General features: G+C 33.2%; 1 protein-coding gene and 1 long non-coding RNA gene across 2 annotated transcripts; one reads left to right on the plus strand and one right to left on the minus strand.

Moving 5' to 3' along the window:
- The first annotated feature begins 1,677 nt into the window (after nucleotides 1–1,677).
- LOC142640045 (uncharacterized) lies at nucleotides 1,678–4,917 on the plus strand. Its single transcript, XR_012845172.1, has 2 exons — nucleotides 1,678–2,010; nucleotides 4,707–4,917. It is a non-coding gene; the product is annotated as an uncharacterized LOC142640045 (long non-coding RNA).
- Nucleotides 4,918–5,024: 107 nt separating this feature from the next.
- Nucleotides 5,025–13,053, minus strand: LOC142640038 (glutamate receptor 2.8-like). Its single transcript, XM_075814149.1, has 5 exons — nucleotides 12,765–13,053; nucleotides 7,017–8,353; nucleotides 6,542–6,854; nucleotides 5,744–6,150; nucleotides 5,025–5,642 (listed from the first exon to the last, which is right to left on the minus strand). The coding sequence occupies exons 1-5, from the start codon at nucleotides 13,027–13,029 to the stop codon at nucleotides 5,115–5,117; spliced, it is 2,850 nt and encodes a 949-aa protein (XP_075670264.1). The 5' UTR covers nucleotides 13,030–13,053; the 3' UTR covers nucleotides 5,025–5,114.
- Between the last annotated feature and the right edge of the window lie 13,751 nt (nucleotides 13,054–26,804).

Here is a 26,804-nt window from a genome sequence, read left to right on the forward strand (position 1 = left end):
ACAACTAACCACCTATGATTTGTTGCGAAAATGTTGTAAAATTGTTGTGGACGTAGCACCCCTCTTACCTCAAAATCTCCACTGGCTATTAGCTATTCTTACCTTGGCAATCTATGACTGCTGCATGAAATTTTGCACAAGCTCCATCAGTTCCTAATATTGACAAGTTATGGGGTAAGCACCACATTCCAAAAAAAAAAGCCATTCTCCGTAGACATATAATCTGCCATTGCTGAGTTCTTGTCTCATATGTCTATATCTGAGATGAATTATTCTTCACGTTAGATTCTCCTATTCTCTTGGGGATAAAGACTTTGTTCAAATGTTCTTTAAACTATGAAATTGATGCAGAACCTACATAACATCATCTTTAACGATCTCCCAGCTAGCTTGGAAAAAAGTAATGGTAATGCCATTGGGACCTAGTGCTTTGTCACCACTCATGCTTTATCACTTTCACAGCAGCCCAAACCTCCTCTTCATTATACTGCCTTTCCAGCCCCTCTGCCTCACTTTTTGTCTGTGGTTTCAACTGAACATCATCCAACAATGGGTATTTTGCATATAGCCCTTAAACACTATATATATATATATATATTATAAGTTAATAAAGGGAATGATAAGTCCATAATACATCCCCTAAATACCATAAAAAAAAAGTAACTTTTTCTCTTTAGGTATGGGTTCAGAGGGCAAGTCTCGGTGAGGTTTCATGTTGTTAAGAAAAAAAAAATCCTATGTTTTCCTTCTTCCTTACAACCTTGATTTTAAGCCCTTTTTCATAAGCGGAACTCAACTCCATATAATATTTTTCAATCAAAGTTATGCTTTGTAAAGGAAATAAAAAAATTATATTGGAACTCAAGTTCCATTATATATATATATATTGCAAGGAATTTAATTTAATAACATATCATATTATGTACATTGTTTTAGAATCAATACCTTATCATGTATTATATATTAGAAGTTGGGATTATAAGTTGTTGTTGTGCTAAGTGGCTACATCAAATTGCAAGTTATGCCTATAAGCTATGGTTTAACACCAAATGGCAGCACCAAATTGCAACTTTTTTTAAGATAAAAACAATAGCTTCTTTGTTCTTATCAAGTTTTCTTCTATTACTTTATCAGTTCTTCTGATAAAGTAACAATTAGTTTTAATGCATGTTATGTTTTATTCATATCAACTACTACTTCTTTTTTTTCTTTTCTTTTCTTTTTTCTTTTTTTATAATATTTTTATTCAGGAATGAAATATTGTAACACCCCGACCCAATTTTATAATTAACCTATGTGTTCAAGTGGTTAATTATTATTTGAATCCCTTACTTTCTAAAATTAATAGAAGAGTATTTAATAAACATATTATTTTATAATGCCATTGAATAAGAATTGTAAAGATTATAAATAATTAATGGCTATTTGTATTATGTATATATACTAAGTATGTACAAAACTATATTAAGCGGTTAAATTATTAGATATATAGTTATTATTGTTTAATTAAGTGTTTAAGGTAAGGGGTTTATGTGCCAAGTTATTTTATAGTTGGGTCTTTATAGAATATAAGCTTATAAGGGGGTGGAGGTAAGTAATTTTTAAAAGTTACAAGTGTGAGTCATCATCCCTTTTTCCTTTATGCATACACATGCCCCCCCAAAAATCTTCTCCCTTATCTTTTCTTGGCTGCCATCAGAAACTTCCTTGGTCTTCTTTCTTTGCTATTTTGTTCTTTTCTTTCTTTGTTCTTATTGGCTGCACCTTATGGTCCTTATCTCTTCTTTGATTTTCTCAAAGAAACTAGAAGACTCAAGGAACTCTCTCCCTCTTTCATACCCATGGTTCAACACCAAAAGAAAGAAAAAAATAACTCTCAACTCCTCTCCCTTTCACACCTACGGATCCAACAGAAAGAAGGAAGCTTCTTTACATTCTCCCAAGCTCTTGTTCCCAACATTGAAGCTAGAGTGATTCTAGCCCTTATCACTTCAAGAATCCATGTCTAGGGTAAGGGGAAAACCTAATTCTTTTAGTCTATTATATAATTTAAACTTATGTGATGGTTATATGAATTTGTATATGGGTGTGTAGGATTCTAGAGATTGTTAATTGCCCAAGTATGATTTGAATCATTGTTATGCTTGCATGTGCTTTAGATGATAGACTAATATAAAATTTGTTATAGCTAAGTGTTAAAATGAGCAAAATAGCTAGATAAACTTTATGGAAGTGCTATTTGAGGTGCTGAATGTGTAGTTGATTCAGTAATTGAAGTTTGTTGAGAGTTAGTTCATGAACTTGTTAAGAATTGCACTCACTGGTTAATCTGTTTGGTTATTATAAATCCTGTATTTTTCTAGGATAGCTATGGGTAAAAGGTTTATTGGAGATTATTATATGATATGTCTAGTATGTGTGTATTAAATTTTATAGGAAAATACCATCGTCTAATAATTGTTTGTGAATTTACAAGAAAATGTTGTAAAGCTGTCACTGTGATAGATTCTGTGTTTACACATGGTAAATTATGTATTAAATTGTATATAGTGAATTTGGATGCTAGGGATATTTCTTATGAAACCTAAGACACATATGGTTCTAATGGAAGTGGTCTCACAATCATTGGATCAATATAAAAATAATGTTGTATTGTATGATTTTTAGTAAATTATTTTTTTATGCTTTGACTCCGAAATTGATATGATATTTACTAGACATCCAGGGGAGTTTCTCTGTAACGTTTCATGAGGTTTGGATGTGTTAATATAGCCCATTTGTATTTTACAAATGAGGCATATAATGCTAGAATGAGCAGTAAATAGTAAATGATAACTCTGACTTTGAGGATTTAATTCTAAAGTTAGGGTGAATGTTTTGAGCTATAATTTAATATGCTTGTCTTTTGGTATGTCTAGATCATAGATTAATTTTGTGTAACTTGGTTCAAAGTTTGGTACTCAAAGGAGGGGTTCTAAACCATCCGATTGTTATTTTTATGTAGCTGTCTTGTTCAATGGGTTGTATATTGCCATGTGAGTGTATATGGTTATATGACCATGCTTAAAAGAGTTTATGTTTATGCATGCATTATTGCCCTAATTTCAAAGCACCTTTTGAAATGAAGTTGGTTCTTCTAGAGATATGAGATTAATGTGAGAGTGTTGGTTTCTCTACGATTTTGAACATCATGTCGTTTGATCAATTTATCTTGTGTTTAGGGAACCTCTTTGAGGTGTGATTAGGACTTCCTTGATTTTTAGGATATAGGTTTTGAGATAAATCTGTAAGTTTATTCTAAGGTATAATTGATGGTAATAAGCTTTAATATTTGGTTTCGGTGTTACCAATACCCAAGTCTGAACTCCTTCGACTTTAGGCTCTTGGTTCCTCTGCTTTCAGGTAAGGGATAAGTTATATGAGTATTTGGTAAGTCATGAGGTTATTTCAAAGTATATTATGCATTAAAAGGTTTTTGATTGGAGATATGACATATAATCATGTTTCAGAAAAAGATATGTTCGTGAGTACTCGAAACTTTATGGATATGATTTAAGCATATTGATACTGTTACTAATTCCACGAACATGATGTTTAAAGAAAACAAAGGAAATACTTTTATTATGAAATGTTATCCAAACTATGAATTTTCATATGATGTATAAGTAAGAAATGTTTTCGAGTTATGTTCTCTGATGATCTGAACTCTGCCAGTAGGGGTTTAATTATTGGCTTTCCATGGAAAATGTTATCTGATTGGCCATTAATGTGGGACTGGCTTTGCTGTACCTGCCCTTGTTGGTTACGACCAACTTATGGAGGAAGTCAACCTACCCCCATGGTTGAAAGATATGTATTATGATGTGATCCCGAGAATACTTGACATTGTGGGGAATGCTAGATGCCTAGCACAGTGGTGCTAGAAGCCTCCCAAATAAGTACAGACTTATTAGATATGAACTAACCAATATGTTATGAATAGCTATATTATTTTATTGATCATGAGAGAATGAATTGTTTAAATGCATTATGAAAAGTTAAAAGCTCTCATGAAAGGAAGTTTATGATGAAAAGAAAAGTTGTTCTTTAAAGATAAAAGTTTCCGAAGTTTTGTTATGCTTTAAAGATAAAGAATCTGATGAAAAGGTTTTAGCGTTCTGTAAAAATAAAACTTCTGATGAAAGTAAAAGTTTACGTTAAAAAAATTATCAGATATCTGCTCTTTATGAAACGTTAAGTTTTATGACTATGAAAGTTATAATATTTTACGAGAAGAAGTTTATAAAGAAAAGTCTTCTTATTAGAATATATATATATATATATATATATATATATGTATGTATGTATGTATGTATGTATGTATGTATGTATGTATGTATGTATGTATGTATGTATGTATGTATGTATGTATGTATGTATGTATAAGGAATAATCAATATTATAGTTGTGACTTTGTAAGAAATGAAAGAAATTCAATCCGAAAGATTTTGGTAATATTAATTTGATAAGAAAAAGAAGAAAAATTATTTTCCTACGAAGAGCGTATAAGTTATTATTATAAAAAGTATAAAATACTATGCATGAAAAGATGTTCTCCTATTTGAACATTTATAAAATGAAATGATTTGATTTACATGCATTCTTACTAAATTATTATATATCTTACCCTTACTGAGCTGTGTAGCTCACCCCTTCCACTCTTACAGTTAACAGGTTTTATTTTGGAGCAGAGGGAGCTTTAGTCGAGTTTTGGAATGAGCTGATTTTAGTTTTAAAAGCATAGATCCCAAATTAGCAATTTGATGTTTAGCTTTGTAGTATGGTGTATTTTAGGATCTAGTGAAAGTTGTGTACCTTAAAGTTTTGAGAAATGTATTATGTGAAATTTAGAATTTGAGTAACTGGTGGATTATGTTATTCTTTGAGTACAGTGTAGATGCTCTGAATATCAAGTGAAAAGTTATATCATTTAAGTAAAGAAACAAGAATGAAAAAAAAGCGGGAAGCTTTTGTAAAAGCTTTTGTTAAAAGTTAAGTTGGTTCTTGTTAATATCAGGTTTAAGCTTGATATTAGCATGCCGGTCATGGTCACAAATCCTGGTATTGGGTTTGGGTCATGACAAATATTCTCTAGAAGGTGTTCCTGAATCTTCTGAGAAAGTAAATTCAGGTTCCATGTGGACAAAGCAACTTATTGGACTTGTCGAGCAACAAGTGTTTGGTGAGGCATCACATGTGCCTATATGTTGAACATTGTCAATGTCACCACTATCTTTCAATGGTTTATTTCTAAAAGTATTTGAGCTAAGGTCTTTGTTGTCAAAGATTCTTAAGGCATGAAAAATTCTTCTCCATATTGAGTTTTTTGAATCAAAGCTAGTCCAGATTTGCCGCCTCTCCTTGTAGAGGAACATGGAGAAGGAGATGATGAGAGCTGATAGGGAAGCAATGCCAGCAATGAGGAATAGGCCCCAAAAGCTTTCTAGGCTAAGACTGCCAGAAGAAACCTGAGTGTTGGAGCTTGAACAATTTCTATGGTCCCCAAACCATGCCTTTTCAATTTCTTTCATTTTCTCTCCTTCGGTCACATTTAATACTGCCCATGAAACATCAGATACGAAAGGGGAACCTTTTGGAAAGACCTGAGAGACGTTAAAAAAGAAAAGAAAAAAGAAATCAACATGAAAAACTACAAACCAACACAAACACATACACATCAGAGAGAGAGAGAGAGAGAGCTTACAAAACCTAACCCATCTGTCTTATATATGGATCGAACCATGGTATACTTGGAGCAATATTGTGATAGTAAAATCGTCATACAAGGGACTTCATCAAAAGCAGCAGCTATACCTCCATTTGCACTTCCTTTAGATAAAAGTTCATCACATTCTTCTATAGATTTATATGTCCTAAGCTTAGCTGGATCAAAATTCATTTCTTCTAGTATTCCCAAAACAAAAGAGCCTTCTTGGTAGCCCACATACTCCCCATTCTTAATAAGTTGGTTAACATCAGTAACAGTTGGTTGCAACTGTTGAATAGTTAAGAGTGATGTCAAACTCGCAGTGTAACTTTGAGTGAGAATGAGCACCACAAAAACCCATATGATGACAACAAACCTTGCTAAATTGCTGAACAAGGTCTCCTCTGTAAATTAAATTCAAATGGGCTTTAGAAAATTACATAGTTACATCATAAATGTCAAGTTAATACAATATTTGAGATATCATCTAGGTATAGTACTATTAGTATGTTACTTGTTTTAACGCATGAGAAAGTTGAATTCAAGGAATCTTAGGCTATAAAATTAGTATATGTCACAAGCAATTTTCATATTATAGGCTAGTAAGCAAGTTATCAAATAGTTTATTACTTGATTATTTCTTAAGGATGGAAATTCCAAGTTTCTAAAGCTGTTAGAAGCCTCCAAGTAGTGCACAAGCTGTTATAGATTGTGCATTTTGCATATGCCTTTTATTGAGTATTTGAATCATTTATTTCTACAATGATAAATGAGAAAATGATGAAAGGAACTTACTTTGTGCAAAAACCATGGTTGAGAAGGAGTACCACAAGCTTGTTCCAATCTCATGTGATGGAGGCCCACGGAATTCTTCATTTATTCGATGTTCAAGAACCCATACCACAAAGCCAATGAAGACAAAGAAAATCCCACTTGTTATCCAAAGGTCCCAAGTTAATGGTTTCAAGAACACCCATGCGTTTTTCCTGTCATTGTCTTTGATTGGCACTACCATTGTTACTCCAGACTCTGTGTATGGCAACGTGAAGTCTACATAGTTACTCCTATTTGCAATGATAGTTGTATCTGCAGCCAGAGCATCGAAGTTCTGTCAAAGTACAATATTTACTTCCATCATTTCCAGTACTATATGTGTGCCCTTGTTTAGATAGATAACAAAATATAGAAGGAAAATGATAAACTAAGAAATATATAGGCTCAAAATGTAATCTTAATTGTTAAAATTAGTAAGCTAAGGATTTTTACTAACCCCAAGATATACTTGATACACCATATCATTATATGTACCAGCGCTTTCACCATTAGGCTTTGCAAAAGGAATCAACTCATAGTCAACATTATACGGTAAAGCTTTTATAACAGCCTTGAAGATATCTATGCTGTATCCTGTGACCTTCGTTGTGTTAGTGCTAGCATCATGTTCCACCTTAACAAATTCAAAAAAGCCATCCTTCACTGGAACTCCTACTCTCAACTTCTTCCCATTTGTTGGAATCTCCCAACCTTTGGGGATAGAGCTTGAATCACCTGGCCATATAATTGGTCCTAGGTTTCTTCTTGAAGTGGAATACGTGCTTGTGTTTGTAGAATTCAACTCCCTTATGAGTCCATTTTTTGGAGTCCAAAATGCAACCCCTCTTTCCCCATTACCATTCACATTAATTATTTGAAATGTTGATGATTGTAGTTGCCCATTTTGGAGACTAAACTCTCCAGCAAGGCCAGTAAATCTAGTGTCTAATAATGCTTGGCGAAGTTTTGGACCATTTAGAGAGACCCCCATAGTTGCAAGATCAGTTAAGTTGCTTGAACTAGTTGTATATTCAAAGCCAAAATTTGTAGTGCCAGCCTTCTCAACTGCCCTGGCTAGCGCTGAAGCAGCATCATATGCCCATAGTCCCTTAACATTCAATTCAACATCCAAAATGTTTGGATTGTCTTGATGGAATTTTGTTTTCCATCGAAGTGTAAAATTTTCAAGCTCAATTGTTTTTGGAACATAAGTCTTTAAACCCAATACCCCTTGTATTGAATCATGTACTGAAGATTCTATTGAGTGAATGGAATTGGTCATCCTACTAGTCATGATCCAAACATAACCTTCACTTATCATTCCAATCTCTCTTGCCTTGGTGAAAAGCCGAGAACCAAGATCGATTGGCATGTGCATAATGAAGACTCTAGTTTGCATTGTCATTAACTTATAAAGTTCTTCACCAATTTGGTCATCTGAGGCCAATGGAGGAATGACACTTCGATAAGGGACACGAGCATCAACTTCTTGCAAGGCATCAATCAAGAAGGGTATCATACCTTGTCCATACTCATTATCAATGTAGATTGGCACGACTTCCCTCCATCCATAGGCTTGAATAATCGCACTTATAGCTTTCACTTGAGATGAGCTATTTTGAGAGGCTTGAAAAAAATATAGACTTTGAAGTGAAGTAAGAGAAGGGCTTGTTGCTGAAAATGCTACAATGGGCACTTGGGCTTTCTTCCCAAGATTGATGATAAACTTGGCTTGCATGGAACTCTCTGGCCCTATGATGGCTTGCACTTCTACATTTTTTATCAGGTCTACAGCTGTTGTTGGAAAAAGAAAAAGAAAAAGTGAAATTGAGAAAAAAATCCAATTTAATGCCCAATCAAACTCTAATCAATGTGGAGCTTTAGAAACAAATGAGAAATAAATGAAAATTTTGGTAATCATTAATTTATGCATAGTTAACAAAGAATAGACACTATGACCCACCCTACCGCACTTTTCCCCATGCGAATTTTATTTAATATATATTTAACTTTTTTTAATGAAATATATGTTTAACTTTTTATACATGTGATTTGTTTATGCATATATGAGTTATAATGCATATATAATTTTAATGCTACTGTCAGTTTCTTTAAAACTTTCTCCCCTCTTCTTTTGTGTGTGTGTGTTAAAATATTTACTTAGTATTCTCAAAAGAAAAAACAGTAGGTTAATCCCACATCAAAAAAATGTGTGTGAGTTAAAGAGGTTAAAAGCCTATGCTATATATCAAAGAGTTAGGTCATTTTAAATATATACCATTGTCAGTTTCTTTAAAAACTTTTTCATTGTGTGTGTTAAAATACTTACTTAGTATTCTAAAAAAAAAAGTTATACATGTTCTATTAATATTCTCAAAAACTTGTCTCAATTTCTTTCTTAGTACTCTCATAGCAATCATTTCCCTGTATTTTCCATCTTTATCTCATCAATATCTAAATTTCCTCACTACTCCTCACATGGGTTTTTCCCAACCAAGAAAAAAAAAAGATGGGATGGAGATGGGACATCCATGATCCCACCCTACCCCACCTCTTTACCATTCCTAGGGCTATAGAGGTCTTAGTACCCAATTGAAAAGTTTAACTGTTTAATGGAATAATATATGAAGCTAGTTAGAAAAATTCGTAAAAATACCATAAATTTCACATCCTAGAGCATATAATTCATTGTTAAGAAGAGAGTAAAGTGCTGACAACAATAGTCAACACTCATTAGGAGTACAACAAACAAATGTGGTTGGAGTGTATTGTCAAATAAAAGTTTGAAATGTGTTAGGTAAGGGTGTACTTTCGACCCATCAATCGTATCAATATGTTGACATCTTGGGTTGGTTTTGCAATGGTTGATGGGTTGAGTTTTTAAATTTTCATTTAACTTTTAGATTACTTTGTTTATGTAGAGCTTTTTAAAATGCTACATCTTCAAATATAAGTATTCTTTAGCCAACTTTTAGCAAACATAAATGGGCAAAAAGCTAAATAAGTTGATGCCAAAAAGAATGGTTGAAATTAAACTAATTTTTTTATTAGATTTGAAAAATTGACTCCTAACTCAAAACAATCTGATCCCTACACTACATGATTGGTTGGTTTTTAGAACTACTATGAATTGGGTTGAATTAAAGATGTTCCAACTTGTGGGGGCCCAGTCGGGTTAAAAAATACTCCAAACCCAGCCTAATCAGAGCCATAACGCTTAATCATAGGAAATTGTCCATAGCTGCTCGTAACAAAAGAATTGAAGTTGAAAAAAAAAAAGTAAAATATTTTGGCCGTGGAGTTAGCGTAATGATTAGAATAAGAGAGGTGCCACGTTGACAACGCTTTCACAACAAATTTTAGATGATATGATTAGGTCTACTTGGAACCACCACTAAAATACTTTCACAATAATTTTCAAGTTCACACTAAGGACCCATGGGTAGAACTCACCCTTGAAAGTGGACTTGTAAGGGTAGAATACCCAAGAGCTTATAAATATATGGTTAAGTTTACACTTAATCCATGTCGAACAATAAGATCATAACTTACCACCACTTAATCCATGTGAGACACTAGGATCAGCCTACTCTATTGACATTGACCCAATGGTAGCCCATTCTCTTTTTTTGGCAACTCCACTCACCTATCAGTTATTCAATGACTTAGTAAGCTGTTTTAATATCCGATTACTCGACATGGTGGTTAGCTTTGATACCAAATGCTAAAAACCATGGGTAGAACTCGCTCTTGAAAACCGGCTTGCAAAGGGGGGTGTTCAAGAGCTTATAAACACATAGTTAAGCTTATACTTAATCCATGTGAGATACTAGGATCACACACACACACACACACACACACATATATATATATATAAGCTATGTTAACTTTAAACTATTTTACAACACTAAATATTTTTTAATTGGAAGTAAATTTTAACAAATCCACTGTTGGATTAGATCTTCATACTCCACATACTTGCAAATTTCAAGATAATATGAGATCAATAACTATACTATTGGTAAAATGTATAATTTTCAAGTTTTTGTATTTAAAATTGTACATAAAAGTTGGATTTCTAGATCGAATAGTAAATAACATCAGATTGGCATGAAACATGGGATACACGTTAAGAACATAGAGAACATGTAATCCAATTGCGAGATTTATGAATTATTAATAAAAAAAAAAAAAGGCTTTTTTTATTTATTTTTTTTTATAGAAAAAATCTAGTAAAAAGCTATTAGACAATATAACATAACTTTGAATTACACCTAATACAACTTCAACTACCTCTATATATATATATATATATATATATATATATATATATATATATATATATATATATATATATGAGTTGCAGCAAATTGCGAGATGGAGTTCAAACAAGGGATGGTGGATAGAGTTGAATGATGGCCGGAGTTGAAGATGGTGGTGACAAGAAATCATCACACCCTGACCACAATAAAAGATCACCACAGATCACTGCGTATGACTGCAAAAACTAGTGACGGAACTACGCGCGAATACAGTACGACTATTAAAATTTTTTATTAGTATACAATAATATAGATTATTTGAAAGTTTTGGTTAAAATATTTTTCGCTTGAACCCATAAAATTAAAAATCAGTTTCTCCAAAACCTAAAAGTGGCTACCTAGCTCAAATCTGTAGCCTGTGACCCCTTTCAAAACGAAATCAATATAAAATATTTTTTTTTTCATTAACAAAACAAAAAAAAAAAATCCATTATTAAAGAAAGAAAGGTTCTTTGCTAGAAAAAAGAATGCAAATAACTAAATATCATAACCATGTGTTTTGCATGACATTTTGGTGGTTGGATGAATCAAAATTAGAAGTTTGAATCCTACCATGTTGTCTAGCTCTACTTGAAGAATTATTTGGTTCTTTTTTTTCTTTTTTCTTTTTTCTTTTTGTCATCATAGATTTTTTTACATGGAAAAAGTTTACTTTTAAACTAATTTGGAAAAAATTCCTCTAACTCAATATGTGATAGTCGAAAATCAAATATATGGATAGTCTTATGAATGGTCGCGTAGTAGGTTTGAGAAAATTTCTCTAAACTTGTTTAAATAAAAACTTTGTCCTTGCGATACGAGTATATAAGATTTTACCATATTATTAATAATTTAAATGAATAGTTAAACTGAAAAAGACAGCTATCTCTATCTTAAAATCCCTTACACGAATAGTGAAACTCAGAAATGTTAACTTCAAGCCATTAAATAAGAATATTTAAAATACATTTTTTACTCTCCCCAACTTTAGTACCTCTATCATTGTGGTCTGTTAGTTTTAGAACTTGTAGTTGACATCCTAAGATTTTGAATTTTTGTTAATGTCATATAACCCTTCAATCTAGTTTCATTAAATGTTTACCACTAACCATCCTATACGTCATTTTGTAAAATGATCACATCAATTAAAAGTTAACCATCATGTATTTTCTTAGGAGGGTAGTTAAAATTTTTTATTTTTTATTATAATATTCGATATACACAATATGGAAGCATATGAATCCTTACTATTTAGATTGAAAATTCCATAAGATGCTAACAACTGAATTACAAAGCTCTTGACAAATTTAATAAAGCAAAATTACTGTCATACTAATCCCCCAATATTTAATAATCAATGAACAAGTGCATGCTTACAAAAATAAATAAATTAACAAGTGCATGTTCTAACTTAAAATATTAATATATAATGATAATAAAATAAAAAAGAAGGACGCCGTACGTTCTTCATAGATTCCAATTTTATAATTTCGGTCTAACCGCATCTTTGGCTTCCAAAAGCCTCCCCTAACCTAAAATCTGAGAATCCACAATGAACTCCTATGATGAATTGAACCATCATCTAGGAAATACTAGATACTACATGAATAACAAAAGGAATTATTAATTCAAATTTTTTGTAATGTCTTCGTTTAGTACCAGTGGAGAGAAAGTTTAACGTTGTAGATCACATTATTAATCACATAATCCCATTAATTTAATGCTGCAACTACGAAGGGTTCCAATCCAGTAAGAAGAAAATACTGCAGAGAGTGATTTAAAAAAAAAAAAAAAAAAAAAAAAAAAAAAAAAAAAAAAACCTAAAGCTATCTAACATGAGATTGAGATCTTACCTACAGTCTACAGTCTGCAGATGGGGATGAATAAGAGGGAGGGAGATTTACCTGCAGCAGCTGCTTCAACAACATCACTTTTGGCGTCTCTGGAGCTAAGAAGTAGCCTAGTTTTGTAGTAACTATTGGAGGCATAGAAGTCTGCAAGGGCCATGTTGATGCAACTCAGACCCATCTTCCCAGTCCATGTATCGAAGTCAAGAATCACACCCACGTTAACTGAGATTGTCGTGTTTTGTGCCTTGGCTAAGAAATTACTCTTAGAAAGAATAATGAAGAACAAGAATGGAAAAGCAATTCTGGTAGGGATCTTCATGATTATGTTTTGAATACCTTGTAAAATTCATCATCTTATTACTCTTATTTATAGGACAAGGTCAGATGGTCTTTTGTTTTTTGTTTTTTTGTTTTTGTTTTTTTTTTGCTATATAGGTCAGATAGCCAAACTCAGGACAAAACTATTAAATTATATATCTTTGAAAAGTAAAACACCTAAAAATGGCAAAATACCAACTTTGACTAAAATAATTAGTGTTTTACTATTATTTGAAAAATATTTAATAAATTATAACCTTTTTAAAAATTGAATTCGAGAAACTCAATTTTTACCCATAACTTGAATTTATGAAAACCGAGTTCCATAAATTTCTTTAGTAATTAAAAAGGTGACATGATAATTAAATTTTTATCCATACTCAAAGTTTTACAAACTCGAGTACTTTAGGGTATTTTGATGATAGCCTACAGCTTCCTATGAGTTTCTTGAGTGCCTTCAAAAAAATTTCTATGTCTAGGTTAGTTTTTTATTATGTTATATCAGCACTCTATTTACAAGTCAATTCAAGAAAAGCCCGCTTTCTCTCTTTCTCTCCCTCACACGCCAACACCGTCAGGCATCAGAAGTCAAAACTACAATAACCAACTAACACAAGTTTTTGACAAAAGCATGATTGGTGAGTTATGTATTTTGAAACTAAATATTACTTGAGTTTATATAAAACTCAAGTTATACATGAAATTTTACATTTTTTAATAGGAAATACAAACGGATGCTCTTAAAGTATTAGTTAATAATCCATTTAAAGAAAGTTTTTATGAGAAAAGAAGATAAAAAAAAGCAATTAATGTTATGACTGCTACCTTATCGGCACTTGTTAGTATTTCTAAAATGGATTGTTAACTGTTACCTTATCGGCACTTGTTAGCATAACCCCTTTTTAATTCCAGGTCAGCAGGACCACTATGGCAGATTTTTAAATAACTCAATTTTCATAAACACGAGTTATGAGTCAAACTTGAGTTTTGAAAAAGTGGTAAATTGCTAAATATTTCCTAAACAATAATAGATTACTAAATATTTTACCAAATAATACAATAATATTTAACCATTTTAACCTTAATAAATTATGAGTTATGATTATTACACACAAATTATCAAGTCAATATTTTAGGTTGAAAACAAGTCACATTCACGCATTAAAAAACCCATCAAGATTCGTGCAAAAATAGTTTTTCAATTATGTTTTTTCAACTGCATGCCTACGGTTTTGTCATTTCCAAGCCAAGGTATAAAAGCAATATTAAGGCACATATTTCAAGACTTTTGGTAGAAGTTCTTCCAACTTCCAAGCTCTCTTGAAACATCAACCGAAAATTCAAGTTCAATTTTCTAAAGATTAAGTGATCAAGACAAAGTTCGAACAATATTTTAACTGAATCAATGCAACTGGTGCTAATTCCACAACTAAGAAATGAATTTTGAATTACTTTTTGTGATTAGTGACACTTTAGTTTGTAATATTTATATAGTAAAATTTATAGTATCTCTTTTTTTAAAAGAAAAAAAATGTTTGTAGTATCTCTAACACTCTACTCTTTGACTTTTGCAACCATGAATTATGAGTTTTAGATAGAATCTTTAATTTTATACACTGAGAGGGAATTACAACAAAATTTATTACAAAATCAACCATTTATAATTTTTGGGATTCAAAATAATGTCATGTTTCATTTTAATAGGTGATTGAGTTAAAATGTGTATTTCTTTAATCTATCTTTTTGCTGATAATTTTATAGCTAGTTAGGAAATGAGAGAATTGACCTTGGATATCTTCATTTTAAACATTAAGAGGTATCAACCAATTGAGTTACAAGTCTCTTGACTTAAAATTTTGAATCATTGTAATATTTCTTATTCTTAAAAGGTGGAAATTTTCTGTCTTTGGCTCTTTTTCACTTGCTTGTGCCAAAGCAAAAGGTGGACTCCTTGCAATCTTTTTTAAGGTTTTAACTGGTTTAACTAATAAAATTTATTATCATTAAATAAGAAATTTGAGGTTTGAATATTGCCTATATTAAATTTAATGGGTGTTTTGGCTTAATAGTAAAAAATTATTATTATAATTTTGTTTTAAAGAGTTTTAACCTATAGCATCTGCTTCTAATGATACTCTTTATCATTAGAGCAAGACACTAATCAGTTTTTGATTTAGGTAAGGATTGAACTCCAATCTCATATTTAATTAGAGACTTTACTAGTTGAATTAACTAAAATCCACAATTATTATTATAAAATAGATGTTATATGTTAAAATTTTATTTTATTTAAAATATATATATATATATATATATATTTATATAACAATCTCCAAGCGGCAGCCAGAGCTCATCAAATGGGCCATGGGATAGCATGGAATATATATATATATATATATATATATATATATATATATTTTTTTTTTTTTTTTTTTTTTCTTTTTTCTTTTTTCTTTTTTTTCTTTTTTCTTTTTTCTTTTTTTTTTTGATAATCTGCATGGAATATTTGCTAACTCATGTGTTCTGCTCCTCATTTTGGACGTACCTGTTGACTGTTGAGAAAACTGCAAAGTTATAAGTTCTCTTCATGTTCTCGCCAAGTTCCCCTTATCTCCATGCCCATGGTATCTACCAAGTGCTGAACTAAAAAAAAAAAAAAAATTCTCTTCATATCTGTTTACCTTGACCAAACAAAATATTCACGGTCGTATGTGTTAGGCTTTGTTTGGATAGAATTTATTGCTAAAAATTGAAAACACTGTAGCAAAATAATTTTTAAATGTATGAATAGTATCGTGAGACCCATTTTTAATATTTTTTCTGAATAAAGTGTTTGTAAGTCTCATGAACAGTGCACAAACAGTATTGAACAGTGCATTTTGTCTACTGCACAATGAATCCATGTGCATGAACAGTGCGGTTACTGTTCATACGCGCTGGAGAAAAAAAAAAAGCTGAAAACTCGCAAAGAAGAAAAACGCAAACGCAAACGCGGATCCAAACAGTCGCTTTGTTAGCGTAAGAAACCTTGCATTGAATATCGTAAATATAGAATGGCATTTCTATATAAATAAATAAAATTTTAAAAAAATGTAAATATAGAATGGTGGAAAATAAACAGAGGGGCATAATGGTATTCCATGCAGCCAGGTCCCATCTTTTCTTGAGATATCTAGCTCTCATTTAGTATACTCATTTAAACACATATTTTTAATTTTTAGATAATATTACATGCATTTTTACATATTTTTTTACTAACATGTATTTTTACACATATTTTCAAATGATAATTTTCAATTTTTAAGTCTATGTATCAAATACCTTAATAATTTATAATATATATATATATATATATATATAAAAGACAGTTTGAGTGGTATTGTTTGGCACCTAGATTACGGTTTTGTCGAGTTATTCTGATTTTGTTATGCAGTCAATACCACTAAGGTTTTTTTTAATATTTTATGGAGAGGGAGATAGAGAGAGAGAGAGAGAGAGTTTGGTGATATTGTGACAGGAGGGAGAGAGAACGTGAAGAGTGGGTGGATTATATTATAGTGTAAAAAAAAAAAAAAAAAAAAGTGATTGGACGTGATTTGACAAGTAAATAGTTTAACTAATATGAATGTAATTACTTTATTTTGTTTGATTTTTTTTTTTTTTATTTGAAACCAAACACAACTTCTTCTAATTTTTTTTTTTAGAGCACCTCCAACGGTAAAGCTAAACCTTGAATTCTCTCTAAAATGGAGAATAAACCCATAAAGCATTGCACTAACAGTCTCTCCATATCTCAAAAAGTTTTTTGCGCATAAGCAGCACGTCTCCATGCCTGATGGGTTATTGTAGATTAGGAATATAATTTATGTCATTAAAAAATTTCTAAAGCTAATTATTATATTAATTTTTTCTCTTTCTTGTTCGTTTCTTTTTCTTCATTTCTTTTTACACATACTCTCATTTTCTTCATTTCTTTTTCTTCAACCAACAAAATAAAAAAACTTGAATAAAAAAAAGAATTTAGCATAGCATATAAAATTTCAGCCTTTTCTTAATGGGAAACAAAATCACAATCAGAATGGATGAAGGACGATTTCTTTTAATCAGCATGTTCCTTGTTAATACGATGGATAGCCTGAGATCCGTGTAAGAGAAAACACTAAATGGATAATGGCATTGGTTTAGGGCCTACCAAGGCCTCCGATGCTTAAGTTAGCTCAAGGTATTTAGGAATCTCAATTTTGTAGAGTAATTTATGTGTGCTCATGTTTTTTTACCTATCTTTCCTGGCTTTATATAGTCTTATGTTGAGTTAATGCTCAATATAACGTTACACTATATCTAGAGGATTTAATGCTTAATGATGGCAATTTAATCCCAATGTTTGCTCTCTGTAATGGACCTTTAACTACACATTATTGGATGGAGATAACGGTTCCGTGCTTATTTATCACTCGATCATTGAATGCTGTTCTGAATTATTGCACTTACGCTCATCTATACTCTTACTCATCATTATTATGGACAGTTTGCGAGCGACGGATGACCATTTATGCACAACTCGTCAGTTACCCCTTTTATTCAACGAGCAAAAGTATGGAAAGTTCTTCTTGGGCGGGCCAGTTTATTCGTGTCCCGAGATTCTCGTCTCATCACATTTATTATAGTGCGACGTTTTCGTTAGATGATTTCCATGTTCCCTTCCTGTGTTGGCCACACATGTGTTCTTTCCTTATGTTTCCCGCGCATTGATTTTGCTTCCTTTTTTAGCAAAAAACTCCTCATATCCTCCTTCTTCTTCATTATATGCTGCACTTGAAGTCTAAAACAAAAAGAAAGCTTCTGCACCCTCTATACAGTAAGACTCCTTTTCCTCTAGATTCTGTTAATGGTTTATTTTGCTTACATTAGGCAGGAAGCTCCCTTCATTTCGTTCTTCTTTGCTAGACTAGGGGTATTTCTTCAGTTCTCTGGTGGGCATCGTCCCCAAGTTGGTTTGTTTTTACCTTGAGATTTTGGGCCTTTAGACTTGTTTTGACTAGCCTTTTTCCCTTGATTCATCGTTCTTTGATTGCTCATCACCTAGAGATGATTGCTATAGAGTATAGGACACCGACGTTAGGTCTAGCGAGCTAGAAACTGGCCTGTCATCGAGTAGTGAGTCTACTGATAAAGATTTTGAAATTGTGATGTCGAAACACTTGTCGTCTTCAAAGCCTTCCTCTTCCTCAAAACCCTCCTCTTCCTCAAAACCCTCTTCTTCTTCGTCTTCAATCCCTTTCTGTTAATGACATATTTTATGTAATTGACTAATCTTTTGACAAAATGCACTTTACTTGTATTTGGGTAAATCTAGGATGTGTTTAATACTTCAAAGAACAAGAGTTCAAGTCTAGTATTGAAGCCATGCAAATCTGTCCAAAAAACATGTAAAGAAGTGCTAATTCATTAAAGCTCGACAGCTACTCAACAGATAGCTATTTATTGAGGTCTCAACAGCTAGCTCGACAGCTGTATCTATCGAGCTTTATGAAATTCAGATTTCTAGATCTGATTTTTGGCCCATGCTGACATGTATGTGTAGGGTTTCTTTTCTCATAACCCTAGACATATATAAGGCTTATTTTAGAGGCCGTTACATAAGAGAATACAAGGAGAACATATGCAAAAGGTGACCGTAGCCTTATTCTCTTTGAAAGAAGCTACTGCGTCTTTGCACCTTAGGGTTTTGTAACCAAGTGCTTCTTAATCTTTATTGTTGATGAAGTGAAGAACTTTGTAGCCAACATTCTTCTTCTTCAAGTTGGTGAGTGAGTCACGTATTGAGATTCATGCAAAGGAGTTAGTCATGTACTAAGATCTGTGCTTTAAAGGGTGACGTTCATATATTGAAGAGTTTAGATGTTCTGAAGTGGTAGAAAGTTTTTGCTGTAAGTTCATTTATGGGAATTGTAGATTCTAAGGACAAAGGTTTTGTACTAGATCTGAAACTTCTCTTTATTATAGTGAATTGCTTTTCGGGAAGGTTTCCCCCCCAGGTTTTTTACTGTGAAACTAGTTTGTTTCATTGGTCTTTCTGGGTAATCATATCTTGTCTTATTTACTTTTTCGCTGCACTTATATTTGACATGATATTGATGTTTGTTTGTTTTAACAAGTTTTATTCATAATAAATCTAATTAACAACTTGGATTTAAAACTTGTTAATTCTATCAACCGGGGTCTAAATTTCCCAACAAGTGGTATTAGAGCGGGTACACTCTGATTGGATCAATTTCCTGAGTGTGATCCTTGACCCCCGTTGTCATGGATCGTGGAAAATCTCTTTTGATTCCTCCTTTATTTGATGGAACTAATTATGCGTACTGGAAAGTCCATATGAAAGTTTTTTTGCAAGCTCTAGGTGAACAGGTATGGCAAGCTGTTGAAGTTGGCTGGATTAAGCCAAAGAAGTTGTCGGTGGATTGAGATGATGCAATTATCATAGCGGCAAGAAAATATCATCCACGGAAGTTGCCAAGGAAGCATGGACCATTCTTGAGACCACCTATAAAGGTACCAAGGCAGTAAAGACTGTGAAGCTTCAAAGACTCACTAGTAGTTTTGAAAAAATAAGGATGGAGGAGGATGTGACCTTTGATGAATTCTATGTTAAACTCAAGGATATTGTGAATTCTGCCTTTAACCTTGGAGAATCTATAGCAGAATCCAAAATTGTTAGGAAAATCCTTAGGTCCTTACTTGAAAGATTCCATGCCAAGATCACTGCCATTAAAGAAGTGAAGGACATTGATCAACTTCCTTTAACTAAGCTTGTAGGGAACCTTCAAACCTATGAGATAGGATTAGGCTCAATGGGAAAAGGTGGAAAGAGTAAAAGCTTGACTCTTAAGGGTATAAAGGAAGATATTGAGGACTCTGAAGATGAAGATGAAGATGAAGATGATGATGAGGATGAGGATGAGGATCTAACCTTCATAATTGATGAGATTATCAAGCTTCTTAAATTTAGGAAAAAGGATAAGGGCAAACCTCCTAGAAAATCTAAATCATCTAGGAAGGGTAAGATTGAGAAACCTCTCATCCAATGCCATGAGTGCAAGGGTTTTGGTCTTATGAGGATAGAGTGTCCAAACTACCTTATGAAGGAAAATGCCAAGAAGTCAAAAGATAAAGGGTTGGTTGCTACTTGGAGTGACACTGAGAATGACTCATCTGATGAGTATGTGGATGAATGTAGTCACGTTATGGCCTTTGCTGCCTTAACCGATAAAGTGATTATGGAGAGCGCTAGTAACAGTGAGGATTCTTCTGATGAGAAAGTACCCAAGATGTTGACCCTTTAGGAAGCCTTTGATAAGCTATGTACTAAATTCATAAAATCTGAAAAGACTTCTCATCTTTGTAAAAAAGAGCTTAATGAGGTAAAAACTGAAAAAGCTATCTGTTAGTCAAACTAGATGAGACTAGAAGGTTAGTTGAGACTCTTATTGTGGAAAACAGCTCATTAGAAGAGAAAGTCAAGAATCTTGAGGTTAAGCTTAGTCAAGCTAGAACTCAAATAGAGAGGATGTCTAGTGCAAAGCTTGATGAGGTCTTGAGTGCTCAAAAGCCTAGTTCTGATAAGACTGACTTAGGATATGCTGTCTCCTCCGGCCCCTACTCTTCCATGGCTTTTGGATTAAGGACTATTTTTGTGCCTCAATCTGAGAAAGGTGATAAAGGTATGAAATCCAAAACTATTTTGGTTAATTTTAAATCCTTTGTTAGACCTCATGTTTGTCACCATTGTGGTATTTCAGGACACATTTGTCCTAATTGCTTTAAGCTGTATCCTCAAAAGTAAGTGTCCAAACGGTCACAGGTTTCCTCTCAAGGACCTATACCTTTGTTCGGAGAGTTATTAAAAGCCTTGAGTTTTCTAACTTAATGTCAGGAGAATTTTAATCCTTCTATGTATTTTAGTAGACATACTAGGACACGTGCCTTTTCATCTTCACAGCCAAAGACTCTTGCTGTATGGGTGAGAAATGAGCCTAAGACTTAATTGTCTTTTCTGTTTTTCCTCTGCTTTAATTCTTTCTATCTAAAGTAGGACTCTCTTTGCTTGATTTCTTATCTACTTCTGTAATCATGTTTTCATGCTTCTGCACATTTCTTTCATGCTTGCATGTTGTTTGTCTGTTTTTGTTTAGTTGTTTAGTTTTTATTTTTTATTTTTTTTAGTTTTCAAAATTTTAAAAAATCAGAAAAATACAAAAACAGTGTGTGTATGTGTACATTGGTTATTGTGAACCTTAAAATGGTCATCGAAACAAAGTTCTCTAAACTTTGTATCTCTTGTAGCTTAGATGAGCATCTCTGTGCACAACTAAGCAAGTGAGTTTTGTGGCTCTTTGTTTGTGATGAGTAAGGATAAGTGATCTCTTGTACTTAACACTTGTATCATTCTTTTTAACGGGAAGGACTAGAAAATCCTAAGAGAAAGGCATAAATAACCATCTCACCACTGTTACCCGCCAATCATGAAATGACATCTGTATGCTTCAATATAGCAAAAGTGCAATGTCAATAACAACTGTATGCTTCTGCATAGCAAAAGTGCAATGTCAAAAAGCTTAACATAATTGGGTATTGCTTTTCTCTCTTTTATATACCCATGCATGATTAGCTTAATGAAAAGAAACATATGAAAAAAATTTAAGGGAAAAAAAATGCTTTAAAACATTATTACAAGCGTGTATTCTAGAAGATGTGGGAGTTATAGGATGTACCTCGAAGGTGATAGTCCCTATCAAACAGTTATGATCATGTGTGAGTTAAATTGATTTACTCATACCCCAAATCGTCATAACATAGATACACTTATGCAATCTTACGATATTTTCATACACAACACGCAAAACTCTTTGCTACTTTTGATACATGTGCAGGTACAATGTGATTTAGCCATCACAAGGTTTGCATGTGTTAATATATGTTCACTAAACTGTCTTGACTTGTTTTTGAAATATAAAATCGGCTAGACTTGTTTAGTGTGTGTGTGTGTGTGTGTGTGTGTGTGTGTGTGTGTTTTTGGGATCAATGTGCTTAAAATTGTTGTTGAGAGATGATTTTGAGAACTTAAAATGTTGGTTGGATCCTTGGTTGAGTTGCATGCTTGATTGCATTCATATCTATGTTTTTCTCTTCTTGAAAAACTGTTTTTAAGCAATCTTGACAGCTCCTCGACACCTCTCGATAGCTAGGTAGATCAATCGAGAAATCTCATGTCCCCTCGATAGCTCCTCGATCCATCGAGCTTATGTTGTGGACATCTCTCGATCCATCGAGATTCTCTTGCATGCATTTTTTTCACTTGTTTTGCATATTTCTTTGACCTTGTCATCCATAGCATTTTTTTTCATTACATTTAGCATTTTTATGGATTTTTTGTGCCCCCTTGATCATTTTTTATGTTTCTTGGGTGAAGTTTTATAGCTTCTTATACCCTTTGTCAATCATGACAAAAAATGGGAGAAATTGTGGTTTCTTTTTAAGATTCTACAAGTTAGGGGGAGAAATACATGCCTTTGTAAGGGGGAGATGTGTTTCATCTTGTTAGGGGGAGTGATTACTTCCTTGTTGTTGTAGGAGCTGCTTTTAGCTTCTTCTTCTTGTACACTGGTCTTATAACCATTTTTGACATACATTGTACTTACATTCTTTATATGTTGATCAGTTGATGTATGTTTTTCACCTACCCTTACATGTGTTGTTTCTTTTCTTTCTTTATACACATGTTTCTTATATATTGTATGCAGTCTTTTATTTTTGTTTCGCACAAAAATGCCTTGATGAGTTTTGTTTAAGTGTTTTAGAAATACAGGTTGTCAAAGTCTACTTGCCATGAACTCTCTTCTTGCAAAATTTTTCAAGAGTTTGTATTATGGTAGATTTTATTGTATTCAACAAGTGAGTATGAGTTGAGTGATTTATGACTTCTCTCATACGTTCATTTACTTGTTGTGGTTTTGTCACAGATTGCCAAAGGGGGAGATTGTTAAGGACATATTTTATGTAATTGGCTAATCCTTTGACAAACGCACTTTACTTGTATTTGGGTAGATCTAAGTTGTGTTTAATACTTCAAAGAACAAGAGTTCAAGTCTAGTCTTGAAGTCATGCAAATCTGTCCAAGAAACAAGTGAAAAAGTGCTGATTCATTAAAGCTCGACAGCTGCTCGACAAATATCTATTTATCGAGGTCTCGACAACTAGCTCGACAGCTGTATCTATCGAGCTTTACGAAATTCAGATTTCCAGATCTGATTTTTGGCCCATGCTGACATGTATGTGTAGGGTTTCTTTTCTCACAACCCTAGACATATATAAGGCTTATTTTAGAGGCCATCACATAAGAGAATACAAGGAGGACACATGCAAAAGGTGACCAAAGCCTTATTCTCTCTGAAAGAAGCTACTGCATCTTTGCGCCTTAGGGTTTTGTAACCAAGTGCTTCTTGATTTTCATTGTTGATGAAGTAAAGAACTTTGCAACCAACATTCTTCTTCTTCAAGTTGGTGAGTGAGTCACGTATTGGGATTCGTGCAAAGGAGTTAGTCACGTACTAGGATCCGTGCATCAAAGAGTAGCGTTCATATCTTGAACAATTTAGAAGTTCTGAAGCGGTTGAGGGTTTCTGCTATAAGTTCATCTACGGGAATTGTAGAGTCTAGGGACAAAGGTTTTGTACTAGATCTGAAATTTCTCTTTGCTATAATGAATTGCTTTTCGGGAAGGTTTTCTCCCAGGTTTTTTACTGTGAAACTAGTTTGTTTCATTGGTTTCCTTAGGTCACCATATCTTGTCTTATTTACTTTTCCACTGCACTTATATTTGACATGATATTGATGTTTGTCTGTTTTAACAAGTTTTATTCATAATAAATCTAATTAACAACTTGGGTTTAAAACTTGTTAATTCTATCAACCGGGGTCTAAATTTCCCAACACTTTCCATGCTCTCTTTGAGTCTTGCTTTTTAGAACAAGGGCACCTGAAATCTATACGAAAAGGTTCCAATTTTCTGGAGGGGTCGTTACAAGATTACCTCTTCCTAATGAAAAAGCCTGTTCCTTTGCTCATGGTGAGGTGAGTTTTTACGAAGCTACCTTTTCATGTGGCCTTCGTTTTCTTGTTCATCCTTTCATCATGCAACTTCTTTCTACTCTCAATGTTGCACCTGGCCAGCTCGTCCCTAACGTATGGAGGACAATTATTAGTTGTATGTCAATTTGGGTATTTGTCCATGATAAGGACATGATAATCTTAAATGAATTTCTTCACTTATAGTGTCTAAAACCTTCTACCCACTATAGGTATTTTGAAATCTTGCCTTGGAATAAGGAGTCTAGGATCGTCCGTAGTTTTCCTACTTCCTTTATTGACTGGAAGTCACAATACTTTTTCGTTTCTAGATTCGAATGGGAAACCATGACTGACGGCTAGTGGGGTGAGGTCCTGTGGTTGCTACAGAAATGGAAAATTCCCTCTCTAGGTGCGCCTCTCTACCTTTTTGTTAGACCAGCTATTTTAACTTATCATTCTTTGATCTTTCCGTGTTAACTTGTCTTGCGATTTCTAATCGTCTTGCATTGGAGGAGCGTTATCAAGGACAAGTTCAAGATGCTCTTGAGTTTGCCCTTACTATTGATGATTTTGATGACTTGGTAGATCCTTGTCATTTATACGAGTGTTGCGTTGAACCTGAACCTTCCGCATTTGTTTTAAAGAAGATTTCTCGGGAAGAGAAAAGTAGGTTTAACTTACCCTTCTTTCTTATTTCCTCTTTCTTTATAAGAGCTTAGCTTTCTAACCTTCTATTTTGCAGAAATGGCTACTAGGTATAACAAAGATAAGCACGCTCATGTGAAGAGTTTGAAGAACAAGCCTTTGTCCTTGCTTACTCCTGGATCGAAAAAGTGCAAGTTGGATAAGGGTAAAGATGAAACCCTTGCCCCCTTGTCTTTCTTTGGTACCCCGTCTTCTCCTACACCTTCCCTTGAGATGATGACCTTCACTCTTCCAACCTCTCGCTCCAAAGGGAAGGGTAAGGTTGGCAAGAGTGTTTGGGAAGATCCTACCACCGCCCTTGGATAAGCTCACAACATCATTTCTGATGACGAGCTTACAGGTCTTTCGTCCATCCCTTCCCACGAGCTAGTCAGCCGCCATATTCATAAATTGGTGCAAGTATTTTCCACACATACGTTTATGGTTTGTTTAGTGTTTTAGAAATTTACAGGTTAATTCATTTGAAGTTACTGTCTACTCTTGCAACTAATAGATAGTGGTTAGTTTGAATTGTATTTTGGGCTACAATGTGTAATTGGGCATTTTATTGTATTGGGTAGTTCTTGTATTTGAGCATTTCATTTTGTATGTAAGTTTTGTCATGAATTACCAAAGGGGGAAATTGTTAGGTTCTACAAATTTATAACAATTGACAAATCGCGAACACAAACTTGTCTAGATATAGATCCTAGAATCTATAGGTATTATTAAACAATGCTTAAGGTGATACAAATTAAGATTCAAGAACATACAAGCTGTAGAAAGAAGAGTTCAGAATCTGACTGGTTCGACTGATCGAGAGACAGGCTCAAACGATCGAGAGTCGTATTTGCAAAATTTTAATTAAGCCCAAACAATAGTTCAAGCTCATTAAGGATTAGGGTTTTAGGTCTACTTCTTCTAGTATATAAAGGAAATCCTAAGCACTTTTTAGAGAGAGATTATAGCACATCTGTGCCTCTTTTGTAGATCTAGGGTTTTGTACCCAAAAACTCTCTAAGGTTGTTGATATGCTGTGTGTGTGAATCTCTTGTGAGATCTAGAGGTGTTTACCTTCATACATACTCAGGGATATCAAGATTGAGATTGGTGATCGCTTCAGTTGCTTGGTGATGTAGAGAGCTTGGTGATCGCTTCAGTTGTTGTTTCAAGAGCTTAAAGAAAAACACAAGTAGGTGTACTTGTGGATGCTGTGGATTTGAGAAAAAAGTAGTACGTGGACTCGAAGCTGTCATGTGGTCGTGGTAGTGAATTTTCTACTCAAGGTAGCAATAGAATGTTAGTGGTCTAAGTTCTATTATACAAACTTCAATTCTTTCATAGTGAATTTGTCTTTTACCTTGAGAATAGCTAGGTTAAATCCTCCCCAGGTTTTTTACCAGTTTGGTTTTCCTGGGTTATCAGGTCTTTGTGTTCTTTATATTATGCTGTTTTACATGATATGATTGTTTTGTTTTAACCTAGATCTGAATAATAAACCTAAGTATTCACTTGGCAAAAGGTTAAACAACTTGTGTTTTAAGAGGTCTAAAACCGTACAATCTTGCTTTCATTGAAAATATTCACATTAAAAACTTCATTTTAAAAATCTAAAGCATGCTATTCTTCGCTTCCAACATATAAAATCAAATAATCAATTGTATCCATTGACAAACAAATCACAAGAGATGTCCAATTTTAAAATCAAGAAATAATAAACCAAGTATTTAATCAATTAAGATAAATCCAGAATCATGAGAAAAAAAATGACTGAAGTCATATTAAGAATCCTACCCTAGTTAATTGAGATGAAGCAAGAACAATTTAAATACCAAGCATTAAACTAGACAAATAAAATAAAAATAGAATGAAAAAGAAAAGTCACAGTGTTAGAGGAAAGCCATAGATGTGGAACTGCCTCTTGCTCCAATTTTCTGTTGAGTTCCACCCGTAGCACTAGCC

Source organism: Castanea sativa, chromosome 1 (genome assembly GCF_040712315.1).
Source record: "Castanea sativa cultivar Marrone di Chiusa Pesio chromosome 1, ASM4071231v1".
Lineage (NCBI taxonomy): Eukaryota > Viridiplantae > Streptophyta > Magnoliopsida > Fagales > Fagaceae > Castanea > Castanea sativa.